The sequence below is a fragment of the Leuciscus leuciscus genome, assembly GCF_965113295.1.
Source record: "Leuciscus leuciscus genome assembly, chromosome: 22".
Lineage (NCBI taxonomy): Eukaryota > Metazoa > Chordata > Actinopteri > Cypriniformes > Leuciscidae > Leuciscus > Leuciscus leuciscus.
The window spans coordinates 33,762,194-33,788,331 of NC_138746.1; the positions used below are offsets into that span (position 1 = coordinate 33,762,194).

Here is a 26,138-nt window from a genome sequence, read left to right on the forward strand (position 1 = left end):
GCGTTTGTTTTTCTACAGTTCCTTCTGCAACAAATGTCAGTGTTGTGTGTCACAACTTTGTCAATGTGCTTTACTGGAACTACAGTGATCCAGCTGAAGGGATGAGGTTCAGTGTACTGGTCAATTCTTACGAAAGGTACGTACGTGTGTGTGTGTGTGTGTGTGTGTGTGTGTGTGTGTGTGTGTGTGTGTGTGTGTGTGTGTGTGTGTGTGTGTGTGTGTGTGTGTGTGTCAAAAGCAGCTGATAGAAACAATTTCAGAAAATCATGTGACATTTCCTAATCACAAGACACTCATTCTGTCTCCTGTATCTGCAGTGATCCCCGAACCGTCTACACGTCCCAGATGTACCTTGATATCAGCAACTACAGCAACAACGCGGCTGATGATTATATTGTGGATGTGACGGCATATGTTGGACAAAAGAAATCTGAACCTGCCTCTATTAGATTCACATACAGCAAAGACTATTATGATGAGAAAACACATAAATATAAATGTAAGTTCTCTGAGTATAACTTAATAATATACCAGGGTTCCCCTTCGAGGGAACTCGCACTGCGTCGTCGTCGTGACGACACTTTGGGGAACGCCCTCAGCGTAACGCATCTGAAGTATGAATGAAATCTGTCCAATCCTGATTGGTGCTGCGTCATGACGTAGTAGATGACGGCATACCCGGAAGATACAAAGGGACGCCGGCACACACACACATTCAGCTTTTTGCTCTTCAGCTTGAAGCGCTCTGTGTTTTGTCAGTCTTATTTATTGTTGTCTGTCCTATTCAAGCATCAATATGAGCGAGCAGTTTAAGAAGTGTGTGCATCCGTGCCCACGCTATATTTCGGGCTCGGACACACACCAGCTGTGTGTGCTTTGTCTCGGCGTGCAGCACGCTAGGGCGGCTCTCGAGGGAGCCGCTTGTAGCGAGTGCGATAAGCTGCCGCTGAGAACATTGCGCTCACGGCTCGCTGTGTTTGACCAGCACGGCCAGGCTCGCGAGCCTCGCGGTTCTGGGCCCGCTATTGCCGAGGCAGAGCGGCGTCGCAGATCGTGGGGCTCACAAATGGATCTGTCAGCGGGACATGGGACTGCTACGGCATCTTCCCAGTCCTCGTCTGAAGATTCAGACGTTCTCCCGCCCCGTGTGGAAGCTCGCGAGGCGGCTTCTTCCCGCGAGGCGGAGGACCAGATGTTGCAATTGTCTGGCTCTGAGGAGTCAGATGATTTAAACATCGAGGCGGGTGATGCGACGTTAGAAATTCAAACGCCAGCGCATGCACCCGCTCAAGAGGAGCTTGTGGAGGTTCTGACACGCGCTGTGGCCAAACTTAATATCGACTGGCCACAGGAGGAACCTCAAATCCAGCCGCCCAGTAAGCTGGATGAGAGGTTTTTCAGGCGCAGATCTCAACCTCCACGCCGGGGTCTGCCTTTTTTCCCTGACTTGCACAACGAGTTGTGTAAGTCGTGGGACAAACCATTTTCAGCCAGGCTCTCTAATCCCCCAGTCCTTGATTTTGCAAATGTTGTGGGGGCGGCTGAATCTGGTTATGGGAGATTACCTCGGGTTGAGGAGGCTCTCGCGAGCTATCTCTCCCCCGAGGCCGCATCGTCCCTTAAGGCCCCGGTACTGCCCACTAAGCCGTGCCGAGATACATCAGCGCTGGTGGGCAGGGCATATATGGCGGCTGGGCGAGCTGGTGGCTGTTTGCACACGATGGCAGTGTTGCAAGCCTACCAGGCCGACCTCCTTAAGGAGCTGGATGAAGGCCAAGGGCCATCTCCAGAGGATATTTTGGAGCTCAGAAAGGCCACTGATTTGTCTCTCCGCATCACAAAGGAGACGGCCCGTGCCATCGGCCGCTCCATGGCTGGTTTGGTGTGCGTTGAGAGACACCTATGGTTAAATTTATCGGGGATGAAGGAGAAGGAAAAACATTTTCTCCTGGATTCCCCGATCTCGCCTTTTGGCCTTTTTGGTGGCGCGGTCGATACCGTTGTTGGAAGGTTTCAGGAGGTGAAAAAGCAGTCAGCAGCCTTCCAGCAATACCTCCCCCGTCGCTCCAGCTCCTCTAGGAAGGCTGCCTCTAAGGGGCAGCCTCAGCCGTCTGCCAGCTCCTCGCACCGTCGGGTGCAAAAGGAGAGTGTTGCCTCCCGCGCCCCTCCCGAGGGAGCCTGGCAAAGGAGGCGACGCTCTCGAGGTAAGCCTTCGGAGCCGAAGGTCGATCTAAGGACCGTCCTTCAGGCGAAGAAGGCTTCCTCTAAGCGGTCCTAGTTGCGACCGGACCGCTGAGAGCTGTCCCCCCCGGGATGGAGCGATCGAGGTCGCTTCCTTCCCGGAGCTCTCGGGGAATCAGTGCTGTGCTCCCGCCGTCCAGTACGTTTCGGGCCACACTGATTTCCCGCGTACGCACGCCGCTCCAGCCACCTCTAAAAAGACCTGTGGCTGGGCAGCGAACGCGTATGCACACCGAAAATCATTCTCGACTACTCCCTGCCGGTCAGCCGCTTCAGGGGGTCGGGAACGAGTCTCGGTTAATACCCGAGGCCAGCCTCGAGAGGCTGGTTCCCTTAGTAGATTATCTCGGCGCATGGTCATGCCTTCCGAATATATCTGCGTGGGCCCTGCGTACTGTAGAGCTGGGTTACAGGCTGCAGTTCAGCTCCCCTCCACCGAAGTTCAACGGGGTGGTCTGGACTGTGGTCGGCCCAGAGCAGGTTCGGGTTATGGAACAGGAAGTTCAGTCCCTGTTGGTAAAAGAGGCCATAGAACGTGTTCCTCTGCCACACAGGGAGTCCGGGTTCTACAGCCGGTACTTCATAGTTCCCAAGAAGGATGGGGGGTTGCGTCCAATAATAGATCTCAGGCACTTGAATCGTTCTCTGAGGAGATTCAGGTTCAAGATGCTCACAATTCCAGCCATCGTGAGTCAGATCCAGTTCGAGGACTGGTTCGTCACGATAGATCTGAAGGACGCATACTTCCATATCTCCATCCTTCCGTGTCACAGGAAGTTCCTGAGGTTCGCTTTCGGGGGCGAAGCGTACCAATATCGGGTTCTTCCCTTTGGCCTAGCTCTTTCCCCTCGCACCTTCACCAAGTGCATGGATGCAGCGCTGGCTCCGCTGAGACTCCAGGGCATTCGTGTACTCAATTACATCGACGACTGGCTAATATTAGCCAAGTCGTACGAGATGGCAGTTCGGCATCGAGATGTCGTTCTAGCCCATATCAGGTGCTTGGGGCTGAGACTCAACACAAAGAAAAGTGTGTTGACGCCCTCCCAGAGGACTACGTTCTTGGGAGTCGTATGGGACTCCACGATGATGCGGGCACGAATGTCTCCCGCACGCGTGGAATCCATACGGGCGATGGTCTCCAAAGTGAAGCTAGGCCACAACCTCACTGTGAAGCAGTTTCAGAGACTGCTGGGCCTCATGGCAGCAGCGTCCAACATCATACCTTTTGGCCTGCTACACATGAGACCCCTACAGTGGTGGTTGAGAGCCAAGGGGTTTTCCCCGAGGGGAAATCCGTTCCGTATGATCAGAGTAACGCGCAGATGCCTTCGTTCTCTCGTCATATGGAGGAAACCTTGGTTCCTGTCCCAGGGACCAGTGCTGGGAGCATCTTGTTGCCGGAAAACCGTTTCAACAGATGCCTCCCTCACTGGTTGGGGCGCGGTCATGGACGGCCGCTTTGCGAGAGGTCTGTGGGAGACCCGGCATTCTTCCTGGCACATCAACTGCTTGGAAATGCTGGCGGTCTACAAAGCTCTGAGGAGCTTTTTCCCAGACCTCCGCGGCCACCATGTCCTGATACGCTCGGACAACACTTCTGTAGTCGCGTATCTGAATCATCAGGGGGGTCTGAGGTCGCGCCCTCTATGCAGACTGGCACACCAGATCCTTCTGTGGTCCCAGGGGAAACTGTCGTCTCTCAGAGCGATGTACGTCCCCGGGGACCAAAATCAGGGAGCAGACGTCCTGTCGAGGCGGGGGCTGAGGCCCGGGGAGTGGCGACTCCACCCAGAGGTGGTGGAAGCCATGTGCGTGAGATTCGGCCCAGTGGAAGTGGATCTGTTCGCGTCTCAAGAGACGTCCCACTGTCCACTGTGGTTCTCTCTCAGGCATCCAGCTCCGCTGGGGCTGGACGCCATGATGCAGACGTGGCCAAGGCTGCGTCTGTACGCATTTCCCCCGATCGTTCTGCTCCCGGGAGTCTTGGAGCGAGTCCGCCGGGAGGGGATCAGCCTACTTTTAGTAGCACCCCGCTGGCCGACCCGAGTATGGTTCTCGGACATTGTAGCACTGCTGGACGGCCTTCCGTGGCAGGTCCCTCTGAGGAGGGATCTGCTGTCGCAGGCAGGGGGCACAATATTTCACCCCCGGCCAGAGCTGTGGAACCTCTGGGTCTGGCCCCTGAGGGGGCTCGGTACCTAGAGGCTGGCCTGTCAGCAGATGTTGTCGAGACCCTACTCAGCTCCAGGGCTCCTTCTACCAGGAGACTGTACAGCCTGAAGTGGAATGTGTTTTCCACTTGGTGTAGAGAGCGTGAGGTGGACCCAGTTAACTGCCCAGTGGCTTCAGTGCTGGAGTTCCTCCAAGATCGTTTCTCCGCCGGTCTTACCCCGTCCACACTTAAGGTGTATGTGGCTGCCATTGCGGCTTTCCACTCGCCTATAGGTGATGGGCCTTTGGGGAAGCACCATCTGGTTGTACGTTTCCTCCGTGGGGCTCGGAGGATGAGGCCTGCGGCTCGCTCCAGAGTCCCAACCTGGGACCTGGCGGTGGTACTTGAAGGGTTGGCTGAGGCCCCCTTCGAGCCACTGGAGTCGGCTGAGGCAAAGAACCTGACCCTTAAGGTGGCCTTTCTCCTAGCTATCACTTCTCTGAGGAGAGTGGGGGATCTCCAGGCCTTGGCTATAACGCCAACTTGCCTGGAGTTTGCTCCTGGCGGAGTTAGGGCCATCTTACATCCTAGACCGGGCTATGTGCCCAAGGTGCCATCTAATGTGGCACGGTCAGTGGTTCTTCAGGCCTTCCATCCTCCACCTCACGTGACGGCGGAAGAGGGGAGACTTCACCTGCTCTGCCCAGTCAGAGCCCTGAGAGTGTACCTTGAGAGGTCTTCTCAGTGGAGGAAGTCAGACCAGTTGTTGGTGTGCTTTGGTTCACCCAAGAAAGGGCTGCCTGCATCCAAGCAGACAATCAGTAATTGGATTGTCCAGGCTATAGCCACGGCTTATCAGGTGCGCAATCTGCCTTCACCTATGGCCGTGAGGGCTCATTCTACCAGGAGCATGGCCTCCTCGGTAGCCCTCCTTTCTGGAGTCTCGCTTCAGGATATTTGCGAAGCGGCTGGGTGGGCCACTCCGCACACCTTCATACGGTTCTACAGTCTGCAACTCCCTGTGACGCCTGGCGCCAGAGTGCTCGCGTCCTAAGTGTGCCTGTTTTACAGCTTCATACTAGGGCGGGTGTGATTACGGTGTGGCATAGTGGGTATTACGTTCCCCAAAGTGTCGTCACGACGACGACGCAGTGCGAGTTCCCTCGAAGGGGAACGTCTCGGGTTACGACTGTAACCCTTGTTCCCCGAGAAGGGAACGAGACACTGCGTCTCGTCGCCACACCTATCACGGGCAGAGCGCGTGCTTCATCGCAAATAGCTAAATGTGTGTGTGTGCCGGCGTCCCTTTGTATCTTCCGGGTATGCCGTCATCTACTACGTCATGACGCAGCACCAATCAGGATTGGACAGATTTCATTCATACTTCAGATGCGTTACGCTGAGGGCGTTCCCCAAAGTGTCGTCACGACGACGACGCAGTGTCTCGTTCCCTTCTCGGGGAACAAGGGTTACAGTCGTAACCCGAGACGTTTTTCCTGCATAGAGAATTATGAGGCGGCCGCCTCCGTCAAATTTCGGGCCGCCTCCGTCTGTCGACAAAAACTCAAGACGGAATCACATGATTAGATACCTCTTTTCCACCGACATGATTCCTCAGCGGGTTCACGGCCGGGTTCCATTCCATTCTCAAACCGTTCTGCGCATTTCGACTGCATCAGAATAAGCACGAGCCCGGCCCTGGCCCGAGACGCTCAAGCACAAGTCCAACAGCTCATCAGAATTATCAGCCCGAGTCCGACTCGAGTCCGTTTTTTTTATTATTATTATTACACAGCGGCAGCCTGCCCTATTTGCAGTTTTGTTAGTTATGTTTCTTTTCATTTCTTTATCATGTTAATTTAGACAAATGTTTTGGAGCATTTTTTTTTTAAATGACGACCAAGCAGCCGAACCGACAGCGAGTATAGCCTACAACATGTTTGATCAATTTAGCCTCTCAAATCAACGCTAATAGGCTACTTTACTTGGCTACAATCCATAGATAGGCTATAAAACACTTCAAGCATATCACACAGACAGTTAATTTAACAAATGATTATTTATTAAACCACAGTGAGTAAAACAACTTTTTTTGAAATACTGAGGCAGGCTCAGGCTGCTCGAACCAGCGCTCGCAAACGAAAGGAGCAATAGCCTATCTAAACCAATTAAATTAAATAAACTTGCAGGTTATCTTACCTCAAAAATGCACGACAGAACATGGCCATTCTTTTTTCCAGTAGTTTCCAACAGTTAAACGAAAATAAAGTCCAATGAAACGAAAAGTTAGAGCAGTCTTTTACAGAGCATCGTGGAGAAAAAGAATAGCATCCACAGTGTAGCCTAAGGTTTTAACCCAGTCCTCCTCTCTTCTATCACTCTTCCCGCTGCGTTTTAAGTTGGCCATCTGCGATTTTTTCTCTTAATATTCTCCATTATTTGCACATGAGGTGAATCGTGGGTCGCGCTGATGGGAAACCTTCTGTGTGTGTGTGCGTGCGTGCGTGTGTGTGTGTGTGTGTGTGTGTGTGTGTGTGTGTGTGTGTGTGTGTGCGCGTGCGTGCATGAGACTGTCATGTCAGTCATATGTCACTGTGTAATTATAAGATTATGAAAGTTATGAGGTTATGAAATGTCTTTCTATGTTTGTTTTTCTATCGTCGTCGTCAGCTTCTCATATTTTTTTAATTAATGTCTAAAAATATAAAAAGAAGGATAACCCAAAAACCTGAAAGAGACACATTTTTCTGGTTGTGAAAATGTGTAAATGAAAGCAAATGATTGTTATTCAACCACAATGTTGTTAATATGGCCCCCTATGAACTGTAAATAAAATCAAATTATCTGATTATTAAAATACCTAAAAATAAATAAATACATGCTTGTAAAAAGTGGGGGTTTTTTTCACCTTCTAGTGGTCATTATACATAAAAAGATGCACCAGATTAATGCATTTATCTTTAAAATGTACAAAATTTTCTTACGGGGGGGCATGCCCCCGGACCCCCCTAGAGGTACCGAGCTATCGGATTTTGCCACCTCCGCCTCATTTTCAGCCAGGAAAAACCCTGTATACAGTATTATACTTTTTTTTTTTTACAGTGAAATTAGGGTTTGCAAGGCACTAATGATGATGAAACACTTGATATTTGCTATACTTGTACATCCGCAATTTATTCATCCCAAAACGGAAATTCAAAACTTTATTAGTCTTTTGATTATTCTTAAGTGTGCTATAGTTTTAGTAAACGTTAAGCTTAAATATCTCTGAAAATCTTGATTGATGAGATGTTCAACTGACAGTGATGATGAAGCGTGTAACGATACACTCGTGTCACGATACGATACTATTGCGATACTTGAATTGAACAAAAATGAATTGAATTGAATTAAAATTGAATTGAATTTTGGATTTAAATGTTAGATTTGATATTACATTACAGGAATGGACTTGAATTGGCTTGGACTTGGTCATGGTCCCAAATTCACATGACATTCATGATTCTGAAGTTGAAAACACAGAATTATGTTCGACACACATGCTTGACTCTGTCCCTGACTACATATAAATAACGTAGGCCCGTTTTACTGGTAATATCAGTCACTAAAACCACGATGTCCCATCTCTCCCTCTATTAATGCACTTATATGACAAAAAGAAACCCTGAATCGTCATACTCCTAAAACTACAAATGTTTATCAGTGATTTGAATGATGTCTGTGCTTTGACTTTGAGTGCCGCTCTTCAGATGATCAATGCCGTCAATCATAGTTCTAATCAAAATGACTGTTCCCGAACTTAAAAGAGTTAGTTCATCCAAAAATTAAAAGTCTGTCTGCATTTACTCACTCCCATGTCGTTCATGCGCACTCACATCCACTTGAACGTCCGTGTTAACGACACTATGTGCTTTGATCAGTGAATCTGTTCATCATAATAACTTCCCTATAACTTTAACTCTTATCTTTTTGCTGCCTTGCGAAGCACTGCTCTTTCCCTTCGGGAAATGTGAATATTTAGATATCTCTTGCAAGAATAATGTTAATATTACAGTTTTTTTCCTTGTTGTTTTGACTGCATAAGCAATATTGTGCTTTTTTTTTCCCCCAGGCTCTTGGGACTTCCCAGCTGTGAATACGTCTGTCCACGAAGATGTGATTGACGTGTCTTTTTGGTACCCTTCCTTATTTGATGAGCATGGTATTCTGAACGAGGAATTCAAGTACACAGTCACATATGATGAGGTCAGAAATGCAGTCAAAAAACATTGAAAGAGATGTAATCTCAAAGACTCCTCCATGTTACATTTATCTTTTCTGAAATCACTATTCTATTCTCCGTCTTCAGGAAACGTTTACAGACTCATGTTTTGAGGATGAGGATCTGTGCAGTACACAAATCCACCTTAACCAAAACTTGGCCGGACATTGTGTTGAGTTGAAGTTTGAAGGGAAGATCGCTGCTATTCCTACACACACCTCCAGAAACGTGTGTGTCCCTCCGCTGCAGACCCACACCGGTAAAATGCCCACACATGAGCTGTGTTTGAAATCCCCTGATCTCCTCACTGACTCTTCCATGTCATGTAAGTCACTACATTAGAAAGGTTAGTGTAAAACAGGGTTTCTCAAACTCTGTCCTGGAGGGCCACTGTCCTGCACAGTTTAGCTCCAACCCTGATCAAACACACCTGAGCAAGCTAATCAATGTCTTCAGGATCACTAGAAACTCACAGCTAGGTGTGTTTGATCAGGGTTGGAGCTAAACTGTGCAGGACAGTGGCCCTCCAGGACCGAGTTTGAGAAACCCTGGTGTAAAGGGATGCACCGGTATGAACATTTTGGCCGATAACGATAATTCTTTATATTTGAAAGCCGCATAGGCGTCAATTTCGGTGGGGACGGTGGGGAAGGTGGGGACGGTGGGGACGGTGGGACGGTGGGGACGGTGGGACGGTGGGACGGTGGGGAAGGTGGGGACGGTGTGGACGGTGGGACGGTGGGGAAGGTGGGGACGGTGGGGACGGTGGGGAAGGTGGGGACGGTGTGGACGGTGGGGAAGGTGGGGACGGTGTGGACGGTGGGGAAGGTGGGGACGGTGTGGACGGTGGGACGGTGGGGACGCGTAACCACCAGATTTCGTCATGAGTCATTTTACACCCACCACTTTTTTGGTATTAAGTGTTACATATTATTACTCATGTTCATATTATTATGCATATTATTGCTCATCATAACCACTTAAAACTGTCAAAAAATCTAACCAGAAATTTGGTGATCACTGATCGTTGTTTAGGTCGCCTACATTAAACCGTTAAGCTTTTTCCTACAAGCCTCAATGAAGCGGAAACGCTTAATGTCAGATAACGTCCATAATAATTGGACTTTGGGTTAGATTTTTGACAGTTTTCAGTGGTTATGATGAGCAATATGAGAGAGAAAATTTGGTGATCGTTGTTTAGGTAGGCTACATTAAACCACGTAAAGCTTTTTGCACGTTAAAGACTTATATAAAGCCCATGAGAACCTTGTGGAGTCAACCCACAGCCGCTCGCTGCCCTGCTGAAATGTGAAGCAGAAACGCCTAATGTCAGATAACATCCATAATAATTTGACTTTTGGTTCGATTTTTTTTTAACCTTTTTCAGTGGTTATGAGGAGCAATATGAGAGAGAAATTTGGTAATCATTGTTTAGGTACATTAAACCACGTCATGTCATATTGTCAACATGGTACTTATGAAGCTGAATAGTGGGTCATAGTCTAATGCTTTTTGAAAACTAAGGCTTTCTTCTTCATAAAACGAGTCGGACATCATCACATTTTTGTATACATTTTTATTTATTTACATTAGTAAGCAGGACATCGTCTTTCAAAACATGACCTCACCCAAAGCACATCTCAAACCAAACTGACGCCCATGGAAAGACGATAACCGATATATTACCCGATAAATCTAAATTTAATATATTTTTTGAGAGCCTGATTACAAAAACAAAAGTCTCACCATCCCAATCACACAATTATAATTTTCTCATTATAATTTTATGTAGCCGATATGACAGACTTGCGCTGCACATGTTGCACTTACTTTACTGTATTTTCCTTTTTTAAGTGAATCATATTTCAAGCAACTCAAAACCATCATGTTGAACAAGTGCGCATCTGAAGTGTCTCAGCTGAAGGAAATTATCCATCATCATATATATCAGTTTTAATATATCAGCCAAATGTTCTTAATGCGGCGATAACGATAATATTAATAATGAACATGTATCGGCCGAAACCGATATGGTGGTCGATATATATCGTGTGCATCCCTAGATTATGAACACTGATGTCACATTCATGCACCAGAGACGACTGTGAAACACTTCAATCACAAACGGTTTGTGGAATGCATGAGGTGCATTCTGGGATTTAATGAATGCACTGGATAATCTCCACTATGGTTTCAGTCACCTCTAGTATTGCACTTGGGAATAAGGGGTGTTTTTTTTGTTGTGACATATTTTTAAAGGTGAAGAATTTCATTTCTGTGCCACTAACTGCACCAAACAGAATTGTGATCTGTTTATTATTGGTAAAATATTGTAATATTTGTAAAATATATTTTTTTTTATTATTATCATTATTAGTCAATTTAGTATCAAGTATGCTGCCTCCTAAAATACATTGGTTTGGCCAAATTTTAGTAGCTTGAGTATTATTGGTGGATAATCCCATAATGCATTGCAACAAGCTCAGTGGAATAAATCCAAGGGCGTTGGCTTAATGCGAGACACTACAGGTGAATAGGGTAAAAAATTTTAACTAGCAGATATCACCATGAAACTTTCCTCAGTTGATTACCTACATTAAGATGAGAAAAAATTGATTACAAGTTTTCTGTAATTTAATGTTTAAATATGCAAATTAGGCAATATCTAATTAAGTATGCCCTAATTTGCATATATTTAAAAAAACGAAATCTGAGTATTGGATAAAGCCAGGTTAAAAAAAAATGTTTCATTGTGTTCACACATTTCCAGAGGGATTTATGGATATCTACTTTTGTTATCCTGTAAATCAGAATATACTGTCAATAGCCTTAAAAAAATGATTTTCGCCATGTTTTTTGGAATAAAATGTTATATAAATCAGGCTAGGAATAATATATTTACAAATCCCTCTGTAAATGTCTTCATAATATAACTAGGTACAAGACTGGAAGGTTTGGTGTATATCGGTGCGACTGAAGTGGAGATTTCAGACTTGAAGAATGAGAGAAAAGTCATTTTGAGAAAACGGCTTTAAAGATTTATCATCAGCCAATGAGATTGCGCATTTAGAGTTAAATCCCCCCTTTTACTTTCACGAGTGGTTGCTGCTAAAAAGGAAATTACCATATTTGGATCCGACAGCATTGTGCAGGAGAGAGAGAGCTTTCTAACGGTGTACGTGATGAGATCGCAAGGACGCAAACAGACAAAGTGTCGTAAAATAAAGACCTAAATGTGTATTTCTGACTTTTTTTCACCACAAGTCTGAAAGAAGACATGCTATTGAAGACAAATATCCCAAAATCTCAAAATTGACCAGTAAAAAAAAAAAGATGTTTTTGCCTGCCGTGTCTCGCCTTAAGCAAGATAAATGTTGCAAAAATATATTGGGAATTCATTCAATACCAATAAAGGAGTATTTAAGCCGTTATCTGTCCGAGCAATGGCAGGTTGGAGGAGCGCCTCAACTTATTTGAGAACTTGTGTTGTTTTCCCTCAGTTTTGTCTGATGCTGATAGTGGAGCTTCACCTTCAGCCTATGAGAATGCCAGTATGTTGTGAGTACTAGAGTAGATGGCTTCACTGACATGTTGTTTTCTCTAGACCTCTCAGTATTAATCATGGTTTTGCTGGGAGTTGGGGCCGTGATGTTCTTCATTATCGCAGGCGTTGTGTGGATCCTCTCCAAGAAGTGGACCAAAATCCCCAAATTTCCTGAAGCTTTGGTTGGTGTCTTTTGAGTTCTTTCACTTTCTATTTCAGTTTTTTTTACATCTGACATTATGGTATATGCATGTTTCACCTAAAATGGTGTGTTTAACCCTCATGTTGGTCCAAACCTCTATGTCTTTTTGTCCTCTGTGGGACACTTTGGTCATTGTTGAAGAATATCATTATAGACCTTATTCAAAGCAGCGCCATCTTTGATTTTTAATGGGAATGAAAGCGAGGCTGTGAGGGACAGACATGCTTCTCTTCAATGGGCGGTACTGTTATTTAATGTGTTTTTGGATTGTTCTGCTCATGAAACACTGGAAAAATATCTTCCCAAGAGATTTCAGTTGACAAAAAACTCCCGACAATATAAGCCGTGGAAAATTGTAAGTAATCTAGGAGCGTTATTCAGCTTTTTACAGCGGATGCCATTGAAAACAAGCCAAAACTATCCCTCACAGCCTCACACCTGTCATGGCGCTGCTCTGAATAAGGTCTATCCTCCTGGGACCCAGGAATAGACTTTTGTCCACTGTAGTGGACATTATGTTTTAGTGAATTTCTCTGACATCATACATGTCACATGTCCTGGGTGTCCTGTAAAGAGCACATTCAGGGCTTTTCAGAGACACCAAATGTTTGGAGGTTTCACCATGAAAACAACTTCTCATTGGTCTTTAAAAATGTCTGACATTAATTTTGTGATCAAATGTAGGAAATATGATAATATATTGTAATTATAATTTAAATCGGACTCCTTTTCAAATTGTATTTCATAAACCAACATCAAAAAATGACTTTCTGTCACAGAACAGGGTGTTGATTTCATACATCAGGACTTACATCATGTTTATCAGGCATTTTGGGAGACACCACAAGTGAATATGGAAATAAATTATACATCAATATTCCTATGAAATATTAGTTATTATTATTAAAATGTTGCCAATTATTACTCCAATTATTACACTTCTTTTTTCATTAAATGTTGCTCCAAGAACACATTAATGTGCGCATTAGATACAGTGTAGAGACACATTGCATTGAATGGGAATATTAATTTATGGCCATTTTACCCACTTATTGCATAAAGTAAAATGGTGCATCAATTCATTCCGTTATATCTTTCATAACATAGTTGAGAATCATCTTTATACAAATTTTGGTTAAAAAAAATCCTGAAACCCCCAAATTTATTGGTGATTGAAAAAAAAAAGAAAAAATTCATTAGGTTTGCCTATACATATAATTTCATGTCATTTTATTTTTTTAAACAACTGAGTCCTGGTGTCACTACAGAGGACAGAGCATAACGTATGAATAAAATAGTATTTTTCAAAATTGTTTTTTTACCATTTGTTTCTTGTGCTCTAAACAATGTGATGACATGGAAAAAAAACTCAATTCAACAAACCTTTTTTTTTTTCTGGGTCTCAGGAGGATATAGTAAGCCACAGACACACTGTAAAGTTTCAGGAGTGTCAACCACATTTAAATACGGCGATGAATCCCCTAAATGATCATTTCGGTTACATAAATTAATACATAATGTCTGTACGGAACATGGCTTGTCCCGAAATTGCAATGATTGACAACATTCTGACATCACGCTTGTTTGCTATCCACTATTTTTGAAGCAACATTACAGCGACCTAAGCCTTGTTATTTTCTGTGGCTTTAACCAGACCACTGTCTACAGAGGCGGTGTGGTGTGTGTGTGTGTAAGGCGTGCGGTGTTGCCATGTCCACTTATTATAAGCATTTTCCGAGCTTGGCTAAAGCGAACAAGTTTATTAAGCTATTAAAATAGGTAGATGCAGGTCGTGATATTTTGTTCTTATCTCAGTATATTATTATTATTTTGGTTTATTATGTGCTTCGACACGAATGAGTCGAGGCTCGTACGTCTTTCCCTGTGACTTCTTTTGCACCGCACTTACAGAAGAGAGAAACATCTCTGATGCACATTTAAATACGTCATTACATTTACAACTAGTTGTAGCAATAGTGTGCAGAACATAATAAAGCACTAAAAGCTGAACTGACAAACTAATTTAGCTGCAGTGTGTATGTGGCGTTGTGACTTGCATACGACTTCCAAACTCATTTTATGGGCAAGAATGACACACGGAAGAGAAAAACTGCCAGCTGTGGTTGCCATAATAGATAATACCATAATAAAGACGAAAACTTGTGTACAGAACAACCTGTAAATTTTACAATTTAAAACTGCAATATATAAAAAAGGGCAAGACCATGCTTCTACTAAAATCTAAAAACGGTTTTGTACCTTTAACATGTACTGACTACCTCCATAACACCGATAGCAAAGAGAAAGACGTCTCCGAAACGTTGCTTTTCCACAAGCTGAGGTCAATACTAATATATAGAAGGTGCACAGTGTCACAGAACAGCACGGTAACACACACGACACTAAAATAATGCAATAAACATTCATTTAACAGCATAAGATGTCATTTAAAACCCTAATATAACAAAAAACTAAGAAATAACCAATTATCAAAATGTGAAGTGTCACACAAAGAACTCTGGGAATGTCAGTTTATTTATTTTTTACTTACAAAAAAGTATTTTATTGTAACATTACATGAAACGTAAGAAGGGCTGAACGATTAATCGCAGTAAAACCGCATGCGATGTGGCAAAGGCTGTGTTTATCTTATGCGCAGCTTGTCAGTGGAGTTCGGCTGATTGGTAGTAAATACTGCTCCATCTGAACACCAGAGGGCGCTCTCACGCAAACACGATAAATATGCCCCGCCGCAGAAGTACAATAATGCGCATCATTCCAGGAAATCCCTATCGCTGTATCTGAATAAACAGAAGATTGAAACGCTTTGATTAAACATGACTAATAAACACACGACTGCCTTATTCTGTGTAAGAAGCACATCATCTCACAGAAGGAGGAGCTCAACTGTCCTTATGAAGTGAGTTTGGAGTAAATGCATGTTATTAAATGTTGTCTGTTGTTGGACAAGAGGTTCATAAATCCTTCTCATGTTTTGGAAAGATGTTTGACGCGTGTTGTTTTTTCAAATGCACGTTATAAGCGACTCAAACTCACAGTGCTTTCAGAGTGAGCAGCGTTTACTGAGCCGTACGTCACTGACAAGCTGCACATAACTAATAATCACACCCTTTGAGATTTCAAAACCGCGATAAGCCATCTCGATTTAAGTGCGATTACATGTAAAGTGCGATTAATCGTTCAGCCCTAAATGTAAGGTATTTTCCTCATATAGTAAGGGAATTTACTGTTAACCATTTAACAGATTACTGTAGTTTTTTTTACTGTTAGAAATGTTAAAATGTTCGCATGAAATGTTCCTTTAGGGCTTTAATGCAGCAGTGTGTTGTAATTGTGACGTGTCTAGTGACTTCTTGCTGATATCAGTGCCATGATTAACCAGGTTTGCTCTTTTTCCATACGCAGCTGAACTTTATTTCCGGCCAAACTCCTACAACACTCCATTCCCAACCCGAGGACAATCTCAGCTCTCCGACAGCATCTGATGGACACAAACCACTTCTGACTGAAGTCAGCTATCCCACTTCTGTAGATGAGAAAGACTGCAAAACGACCACTGACCTTGCTAACACAGAAGCGGATGAGCCTCAGGTTCCTGAAGAGGATGATGATGATGACTTCACGGTCTGCGGCCAGTCGTCTGACTACAACAGTCCCAAATGCCTGATTGAAATGAGTCATGAGGACTTTGCTGAGGGATACGGCCCACGGCCACCGATTCTCTTGCCCTGAACCGGTGTAAGAATCACACAGAAAGATGGTCTGTTCACACCAAGTCATTTGATTGAAATCATTATATGGTCCATTAGCAATTTCACTCACACACCCGTCCAGCAGGATCAGGTTTGTGCTCACTGTAAGGAGATGAAACTACATCGCTCCCATTAAAACCATCAAAGCTGTGTGTAATGCAGCATATGCGTAGATCTTTTGCTTATGGTCCGAGCGATCTAGTTTTCTCGTAGTTTAGATGGGGTGTAACGGGTGCATTGACAGTGGTTACATTTACATGCACACACACACACAACTCCTACAAATTTGTTTATTTAGAAAACCCGTTGTTTACATGCAAACCAATAACCTGGCAATGACGGTATACCACATTCACAGGAGTTTAAAAAAAATCTGGTTATTCCCCAGTAGTGACGTCAAAATGGACAATGTCCTGTCAGAAACATTGTATTTGTTGTTTATTTGAATAGGGACAGATACAAAAAAAACATAGATTATTACATAAAGAACAATCTGATGCCCGTTTCACAGTGTTTATAGCCATGGCTAATTCACAACACCTGTCCCTAGAAGGGCTTTTAACAGTTAAGATAATAAAGAAGTAAAACATTTTACAGTGAATAGCCTACAATAAAATGTCCAGAAACCAGTTGGCACCAATAAAAATAAGTGTAGTAAATAAACACATTCACTCGAACTCACACAGATCGCACACCTCACACACACACACACACAGCGTGCGTGCGTGCGTGCGTGCGTGCGTGCGTGCGTGTGTGTGTGTGTTTATGAGCCATACCTTTATTCTGTTATTCTTGATTTTGTCATGAAACGCATGTATAGATCACAGCATATGTTTATATCCAAGGCACTTGAAGTTGTGGATCAGTCCTGCTGTTGACTTGCAGAACCTGTTTGTCAGAGGCTTTTCCTGGGCTGTGACTTTGCCAAGCTGAATATCTCGCCCGTCCGTGTCGCTATATACACATTTCTGTGTAGAGACTTAATCTGTTACATATGAAAAGTCTTTGCTGCCATTGCACCATATTCATGTGTCTCATAATAACAATAACATGCTCCATTTAATATGTGCCTAAAGCTTCTCTGTAATCGAACTTTTCTCTGGCTGAAAAGACATTATGTGGGTTGTATAAATAGAAAATACAGCATTACTCGGAAACATTTCATGATGTAGTTGTGATGTCACTTTTTTGGTGTTTAGAAAAAGTGGCAAAATGTAATTAAGTGGAAAAAACGTGTGGTATGTTTTTTTTTTGTTTTTTTTATTCTATGCACTTTTTATGCTATCCCTTCTGATTTCCCCATAAATGTATTGTAATTTTAAAGCTTTATGCTCTTTGAAAATCAAGGCAAATTTTGCACTCAATTAAGATTCACCAAGAATGTACGAGTCTCTACTCTGTCCAGACAAGATGGCAATAAAAAAGGCTCTCTTAAGTTAGCTAGTTAGCCCCAAATATGACAATCCCATTCCTTACTAACCATTCAAAATATTAACATTTACATTAATGCATTTGGCAGAACCTTTTATATCTGATGTGACGTTCAATGAATACAAGGCACACAGCTGATCAGGATGGGTTCTTGCTGTTTGCTAGTGCCATACTTGTCGAGGTTTGACGATATTTTTTGTGTTTGTCAATTTCATGCATATGTAAATGTATATAATCTGTATATAATATCTGTTTGATGTGCATGTGTATTTCCATACTTACAGTAATAAACCAAGTGACTGGCTGCTTCTTTGCTTTAGCTGTTGATTGACACTCTTGAGCACTACACATACTGTACATATTGGAGGAGAATTGGGCCTTTTGCTCATATATGCATTTAACCTCTTAAATGTCACTGGCCCACCGCTGGGCTCAAAGCCATTACATATTTAAAACAGTAATATCCTATACTAAACCTTAACTAATCTTGACAAACTAATCTGTAGTTTTCATATTTGGTGACTGATTTTCAAAATAAATTACAGAGGAGCCGTAATTTATCAATTTGCAACAAGAATATTTTCATATTCCTAAAGCGTGTTCAGACCTTTATTTTGAAATAGCGATGAACGTGAAAAATCATGAAAGAATGGTAGAAACCTCCTTTTGTTTTCATGCCAAGAGTTCAAAAGATAGCATCCATTCAATTATTTTAGAAAAAAAGGGTCTGAAAATGTTTTAAATATAAAGAAAAAAATTATAGATTCACCATTTGTGATGTGGCAGCGAGCTATAGCGCACATACGTGTTATTTTTATGTGTTTCTTAGAGGTTGAATTCATATAAAAATCTGCCAAACTTCCCATATTACTTCTGAATAGAATGTCTACTCATAAATTGTATGAAAATTGTGGAAATAATGGTTCAGAATCAGATCACTCAAACCACATATGGAAATGGAGGCGCCCTTATATGGGCAGTGATGGAGTCTGGTTGTCACCTAGTGAAAGAGTTTGGTACTGCGCCCAAACAAAAACTTACTGAAAGCTCATTTTTTGAGATATTAACCTAAATTTTGAAACACAAGTTGTTCAGATTTTTTACTTAGATTTTTTTTTTCCCAGTTGCCCAGGTTTTAAAAATACACATTTTACAGAAAATATGAATAATTTTTTTTTTTAGATTGTACATTTCCATAAACTCAAACTTCTATAACTTTCTTAATTTATTTGCACTTCTACAAAAATCTGCCAAATGTCTTCTTTAAAACAAGACCAATTGTACGTCTATACTCCAAAGCATTCTTTAATTACAACCATTTAAGTTCGAAATGTTTATTTTCATGTCTACTCAAAAAAAGGGGGTGACAGGTTAATATATCCTATATAATATACTGTAAGGAATCATAGTCTGCCCTGACCCAGATTCCACCTCAAGATATGGTTGATTCTGCTCACTCCCAAAGATGGCTCATTTATCATAGAGAAAGTGTTGACATATTTAATCTATTCTATAGAAAACAATTGTAGAACAAGTTTGAAATTATAAAAGCCAGATGTGTTTTTAAGGCCTTATGGCCGATGTGACCGTGACTATAAAGGTCAAGATGAGACGTTTGTGCATAGACAGGGGTTTTTAAGTAAAGGACCATTGTTTAGAGGTGTCGTGGAAGTTTCTTGCCTCTGAGAAGAGTTGATTGTCCTTGGAGAATGTTACATTTAGCCTATGAGAGTGGGACGTCTCAGCTTCATTAACATACAGACCACAGCTGTTACAGCAGGAGCAGCTTCACTACAGCTGGTAAACTAACAGGATAAAGGCTTGAGTTTCGGATGTTCAGGAATTATTCCGACTCAAGGTGCTTCAGTGTACTTCACTACTGTGATAAACTAGGGGTGAGCGGGACACAACCTAACACGGGGCTAGTTGTCACACACTTGTTTTAAATACTTCCACACATGCCAGTATGACGAATCTTAGTGTGTTTATTAGTTGCCATATCAACACTATATAGAGAAAAAATTGCGCCAAAATTCAGAAATCTTTGGAAAATATCACTGAGCATTAACAAAAGTAATTTTTTTACTTATGTTCATTTTTCATCTCTGTATGTGTTTTATTTAAAATTAGACAAATCTGATATTATTTTAATCTCCAATCTGTTATTTAACAGTTGAGATCTTCCTCTAATGCTGATCTAACCAGCAGAAGACACTCGCCGGGTTTAAACCCCAGTTGTGCAGGCGGGGCATGTTGTCACACTGCGTTACAATGAGACCCTATTAGAACTATGATATTTTATTCTATACTTTTATCAATTCTGTTGAGAAACCATGAGAAAAAGGTGAATAAAGACTGAGAGTCAATGTTCAGAAATGATTCATTATTCTTTCTTTTTTTTGTGATCAACTTTTTATTGTCAACATCCATTCAAACAAACAGACAGGGAAGGGAGAGCCACAGACATATCATTCATCATTTAACAATATGAAAGAGTGAGAAAAAAAAAGAAACAAAAAAAAAAACACCTTATATAGTCATACCTTTATATAGTCCAATTTGTTGGAAGAAAAACATTGCCATGCATCAATGGTGCTAGGTTTAGCCTTGTTAATTTGTGCTGTTGTACATTCACAAGTCACTATTTTATGTAAGCTATGAATCCAATATGTTTTTGCACACATGTGTGGAGTAAACCAGTTCTGTATTATTGTCTTCTTTGCAGCTGTAAACCCAGCAAACAACATTCTCTTTTGCAATGATAGAGATCAGAATCATCACTGAGAAGACATAAACCCGGATTAGACATATCATCGATTCGATTCCATATAAAAAATTAAAGTTGTGCCATAAGGGTGTGGTGTTACAATTATTCATTTGTTTTGAACTATGCTGTATATCTGTAATTTATGGTGTGTTTGTTGTCAAACTCAAAAATGTGTTTATTTTTAATCATTAAAAAATGCCATTATTTTATATGAAAAACTAAATAATTGTATTTTATTGAGAAAATATTTTAATATTTCTTGTAGATATTTTTTTTTATTATTAGATCAGATTACATTTTAAGCTGTAATATAGTCATGTGACATTGAACCATGTCACATTTCACTTCCAAAATTTCAGGGTAAATCAAGAAAAAAGTATATGCTGTATTAATGAAACAAAACCACATAATTGTACTAGACGTGTGAAACTCTGAACCCAAAGTAGGTTTACAAAAATGGAGAAAGTCAAAGCGTGATGCCTCGCTCTCCCCTACTTCATCTTCATCGAGATCTTCAATGTCCTCTTCATTTTATCTTACAAAACCCTACAGTATATCAAATAAAACAGTCAAATATCAGACATCAGTGGTTTATGATTTTAGACAAATGAATAAATGATTGTTCCTCGATGCTCTGCACTGAAATTGAGTCGTTTGTGTGAGACTATCATATCTTCCTAAATACAAGTTTATCATTTTGCTGAAATTGGATTATAAGGTTTTTCTTTGAAACTATTATAAAAATATTTAACTATGTCTTAATGCAAACCAAAAATGTATAAATACTCATAAATAGTATTAGGCTATAACCAGTATTGAGGGTAAAACATTACAAGTAACGTGAGTAAAGTTATGTAATCAGATTACTTCTTTCAAGTATCTAGTAAAGTAACGCATTACTTTTAAGTTTACAACAAAATATCTGAGTTACTTTTTCAAATAAGTATAAGTATAGTTACTTTGTTTTCCCATGTGTTGACTGACAGCTCTCTTGTCCCCATGTTGAGAGAAATCGTGGGTAAGTGCTGAGGCGTTGTGAACATGATAGTAGGCCTATTGTAGTTCTAGAATAATTGTGTGCAGGCATTTATTCATCTCACTTGCAAAAAAAAGAAAGAAAGAAAAAAAAGCAGATTCAGTATTCCTCAAATTTAATAAAAACAGTGAAATGCAAAATCAGAATATTACACAACCTGCAATAATTAAGTGTTAAATTACACAAATATACTTGATGTATTTAATCTCACTTTATTAACCAATGTTTTTGCTGCTGACCTTCGATGATCCACTTCAACCATACTAAAAAAAAAAAAAAATACTTTAGAGAAACATCACATATGCTGATGCAAAAGTGTTGAACTTTCTTCTCCTGCGTCCTGTTCTTCTCCTGCAGAGCTAATGAAGCCTATAGGCTACCACTGACTCCCATTTACAGCATTAGTTAAGAGATTTGAAATTTGCCATGTATTGCACTTGATATCGAAAATAATAATCAATAACCGATAATCAATATTGAATCGAATCGGAATCGAATTGTGAAATTTGTGTCAATACCCAGCCCTAATAAACACCACCTGGCCGAAGCGAGCGTTGACACGTCACAGAGCAATATGGGTTGGAGATGTGTGAGTTTTATTCTGTTTTTCAACTGTACGCTAATTAAGTACGAAATGACTTGAATTCATTCACACGGACCACACCGCTACTATTGAATTCAACGTATCATTAGCGCTCGGATTCGCTTCCACGGTGCTGTCAAGTACGTCAAGTGTCCCTCTCTACAGATAAAGCGTTGTCGGGATTAGACTGAACTCGTAATACACATGCGCACGCCATCGGCGTTCTCACTGGTTCGCGTTTTTGAAGTTTGCGCAGAAAAAACGTAAGAGTTTTCTGTTAAAACGGTGTCTTGTTAGCTCTGTCTAAGTTAATAACTAATGATCGTTGCGACGGAAGTGAATCAATCAAGCTAACTTTAGCTGGACAATAACTTTATTCTAGAGCTGCTATAAAGCCAAAACACTTTACTTTAATTTCCTATTATCAATGTAAAGCTGCTTTGGAACAGTCTACATTGTTAAAAGCGCTATATAAATGAAGATGACTTGACTTGACTACGACTCGCAGTCTGAGGTAAACTAAACACTATTGGCTATTTGAAAAATGAGGAGGAGCAATTCAAGATGTCGGGCCTTAGCTTCTGTTTCAGTGGAAATCACGTCAGCGCATCATTCCAACGCCTTTAAGCATAAAACATATAGAAGAAATCAAAATACTGGGGTACATTGGTCCATTTTGAATCAGAACTATTGATTTTAGTAATGAATCAATTCTACTGATACTTCTCTGTCCTTACGCCATCTTGGATGGTTATCACTGAGCTTGTTGCTATTCATTTCTCTAAAGGATGCTTTGAATTTGCTTTCAAGAAGGACTCTTAGAAGGCAACATAATAGTTCTTTCTTTTGGAGTCGCTCAGATCGTGCCTTACAAACTCAGGAATGAGCCAATCTCCTCACCAGTGAAAGATCTGCAACCCACAGGGTGTTTCAGTGATGCGTGAACAAGAGTGGCGCTCTGATTGGTTAGTCAGCCAATGCCAGATGTAGAGAGGACAATAAAACCGGCTCAGTCCTCTGACAGTCTGTCAGCAGTGCCATGGTGTTCATGAGCTGTCGTCTCAGCTGAAAACAACAACATACTCTATCAGCTCACATCTGCAACTGACAACATAAAGTGGTCCACAATCACCAGTTTGTCCATTTAAAGGTAGGGTAGGCAATTTCAGAGATGCTAGCAATAGCAAGCTAGTTTTGAATCACATAACATTACTATAATAATGAACATCAACAACTGACAGAGCTCTTACTCGTACCACCTGACTGCTGCAGATGATGCGGCGAATGCAATGATTGGATGAATGTGTTTTGACTTCCACAGAATATACACTACCGATCAAAAGTTTTAGATGTTTTTTTTATGTTTTTAAAAGAAGTATCTTCTGCTCACCAAGGCTGCATTTATTTGATTAAAAATACAAACAAAAACAGTAATATTGTTAAATATATTTGTACAATTTAAAACAGCTGTTTTCTATGTGAATATATAGTGAAGTGTAATTTATTCCTGTGATCAAAGCTGAATTTTCAGCATCATTACTCCAGTCTTCAGTGTCACATGATCCTTCAGAAATCAGTATAATATGATGATTTGATGATCAAGAAACATTTATGATTATTATCAATGTTGAAAACTGTTTTTTACATTTTTATGTCATGATGCTATGATGAATAGAAAGTTCAAAAGAACAGCATTTATCTGAAATCTAAAGCTTTTGTAACATTAAACACGACCCTTCAAAAGTTTGGGGTCAGTAAGAATCTTTATTAAATTTTTGGGGGATATAAATAAAATAAATCAATACTTTTATTCATCAAGGATGAGTTAAACTGATCAAAAGTTACATTAAAGACATTTATAATGTTAGAAAATATTCGATTTTAAATAAATGCTGTTCTTTTGAACTTTCTATTCATCAAAGAATTTTGAAAAAAAATTGTACACAGCTGTTTTCAACATTGTTTTTTGAGCATAAAATCAACATATTAGAATATTTCTGAAGGATCATGTGACACTGAAGACTGGAGTAATGATGCTGAAAATTCAGCTTTCATCTGTGGAATAAATTACATTTTAAAATATATAAAAATAGAAAACAGTCATTTTAAATTGTCATAATATTTCACAATAATACTGTTTTTTTTTTTATTGTTTTTTATCAAATAAATGCAGCCTTGGTGAGCAGAAGAGAATTCTGTTAAAAACATTAAAAATCGTACCGATCTAAAACTTTTGACCAGTAGTGTACATGTCCACGTTTTAATATTTACACCACTTCTATTATTGAGTGCTATCAGGATGTGAAGAGAGTTTAAACCAGAATAACAAAGAGTTTATGAAAAAAAAAAATGCCTACCCTATCTTTAACCATGGAAATGAACGTGTTAAAATTCTGAACATGAAGAAAACATTTCATTCTACACTATTTCTGCACTCTAAGAAAAAAAGGTTCAGTGGGGTTCTGGTTCTATATAGAACTCTAGGGTTCTTGACTCAATTTTAAAGAACTCTTTATGCCAAGAAGGTTCTGTAAGGAGAAACGTCTTAAATGATCGCATAATACTTTCATATTTAATGGGTTTATCTAGTGATAAAGTATGTTTACAAGCTGTTTAATTCATAAAATTGTATTAAAAGATGAATGGAAACTAAATTAATTCATTAAAACTAGATCCATGATGGTAACGCCTAAACGGTTCTATATATGAAGACAGAACCCTTTAAAGTTCTATTAAGAACCTTTTCTTCTATTGACATAAACTGTATTTCCAGGCTAGTTTCTGGAAATAGAGCAGAAATTCCAATTAAATTTTTTACATTAAATATAAAAAAAATAGACGTTTTGCACATTTGAAATAATTCACAGACCGTTGCATCATCAGCATGTTTAAAACACGGTCTGTCTCTTACAGTTTTACATTCGAGTACTTACGCCTATCATCCAAACACAGTGTAGCTTTACCTTTTTATCGGCTTTCTTTGGCAAGTTCAAACCTGAAGGTTTCGCTTCTGACGAAAACTCCTCAGCCCCAGTCGTGTTGCTTGGATTGGCGGGCTTCTTCCTCCAGGGATTTAAACTGTGCTTGAGTTTCTCATTATGCAACAGAACTGCCCGGAGGTGACGTGCCGCTAGCAAACACTATTTATCCTGCCTGGTCCAGAACACATGCAGCTGTCCTCCATTTTCTCTCCTGAATAACACAGGGTGTGTCACACTTCATCAGCGAGTCCGAGCTGGTTCAGGATTTACTTTCCATCTCACCTTCTCACACAGAGCAAACATGAAACTATTCATTCTCAACCAGCATCACACATTACATCCTTTTCAGAGCTCGGAAAATAAAGGATCTACATAATGCACCCATTAATAAAGCTTTCCAGTAGAGTCTTTCTCCCTCATGCAAAATGAAAGAATTCCTGGCAGCTTTGCATGTGATGATTCACTGTTTCCTCGAGTTAATCTAAGAAAACATCTGTCTTGTCAGACGATAATACCCTGTGTGTGCTGTTAAAGTGGTTAGATTGACTTTAGATAAACACTGTCCACATATGGCTTTTCTAACACTCACACTCGACTTAGAGTCCTGAACGGTTTACAGTAAGTCACATTTAAAGAAAGAGAGAGTGAAAAGGAGCTTACCTGTTAGTGTTTGTCTGAGAGTCAGTGAAGCACATGTCCATCTCACGGTCCACTCGTCTGAGGATCTCAGGGATCACTCATGGACTGTGGGGTTGGGCTTGCCGAATACACAGAGGTTGCCAAAAGCCACAAGACGGTGTCCTCAGCATCTTGCTATGCATGAGCCGCTAAGCCAAGAAGGAAAATGTTAACTGGAACAATGTGAGGCGGTCAATAAAAAATATGAGGCAAGCGCATGACTCGACCACGACCATTTATGAACTTTCTCCACTGACTTTCTATGATGTTCAAAGTGTTTTAATGACCCTGAGTTTTAAAGGACAGCTGTCTGACTCTGAGATGCGAACGGGAACATGGTTTGTGTAACATTAGCAACACATTATTAGCTGTTTGATAATGTAGTCTAATCATATTCATTACCGTCATGTGTCCGACTTTGCAAAGAACGACACACAAAAAAGCATTCTGATACATGGACTTGTAGACGAGCCTGTATAATTCACT

General features: G+C 41.1%; 1 protein-coding gene and 1 long non-coding RNA gene across 9 annotated transcripts in view; one reads left to right on the forward strand and one right to left on the reverse strand.

The window, feature by feature from the left end:
* ifngr1l (interferon gamma receptor 1-like) overlaps positions 1-26,138 on the forward strand; it is a 67,099-nt gene that overhangs the window by 11,374 nt on the left and 29,587 nt on the right. For both annotated transcript variants that reach the window (XM_082153893.1, XM_082153894.1), the window contains exons 2-5: positions 19-136; positions 318-499; positions 8,508-8,641; positions 8,745-8,916. In XM_082153893.1, coding sequence (XP_082010019.1) covers positions 19-136; positions 318-499; positions 8,508-8,641; positions 8,745-8,916 — 606 coding nt within the window. The remainder of the gene's footprint in view (positions 1-18; positions 137-317; positions 500-8,507; positions 8,642-8,744; positions 8,917-26,138) is intronic.
* LOC309486775 lies at positions 19,735-25,839 on the reverse strand. 7 transcript variants are annotated; one of them, XR_014201675.1, is made up of 5 exons: positions 25,635-25,839; positions 24,957-25,185; positions 21,622-23,058; positions 21,334-21,473; positions 19,735-20,920 (listed from the first exon to the last, which is right to left on the reverse strand). It is a non-coding gene; the product is annotated as an uncharacterized lncRNA (long non-coding RNA). The 7 variants fall into 7 exon arrangements; XR_014201677.1 differs by having other exon boundaries at positions 19,735-21,473; positions 21,622-21,673; positions 22,894-23,058; positions 25,635-25,809; XR_014201678.1 differs by having other exon boundaries at positions 19,735-21,473; positions 21,650-21,673; positions 22,894-23,058; positions 25,635-25,807.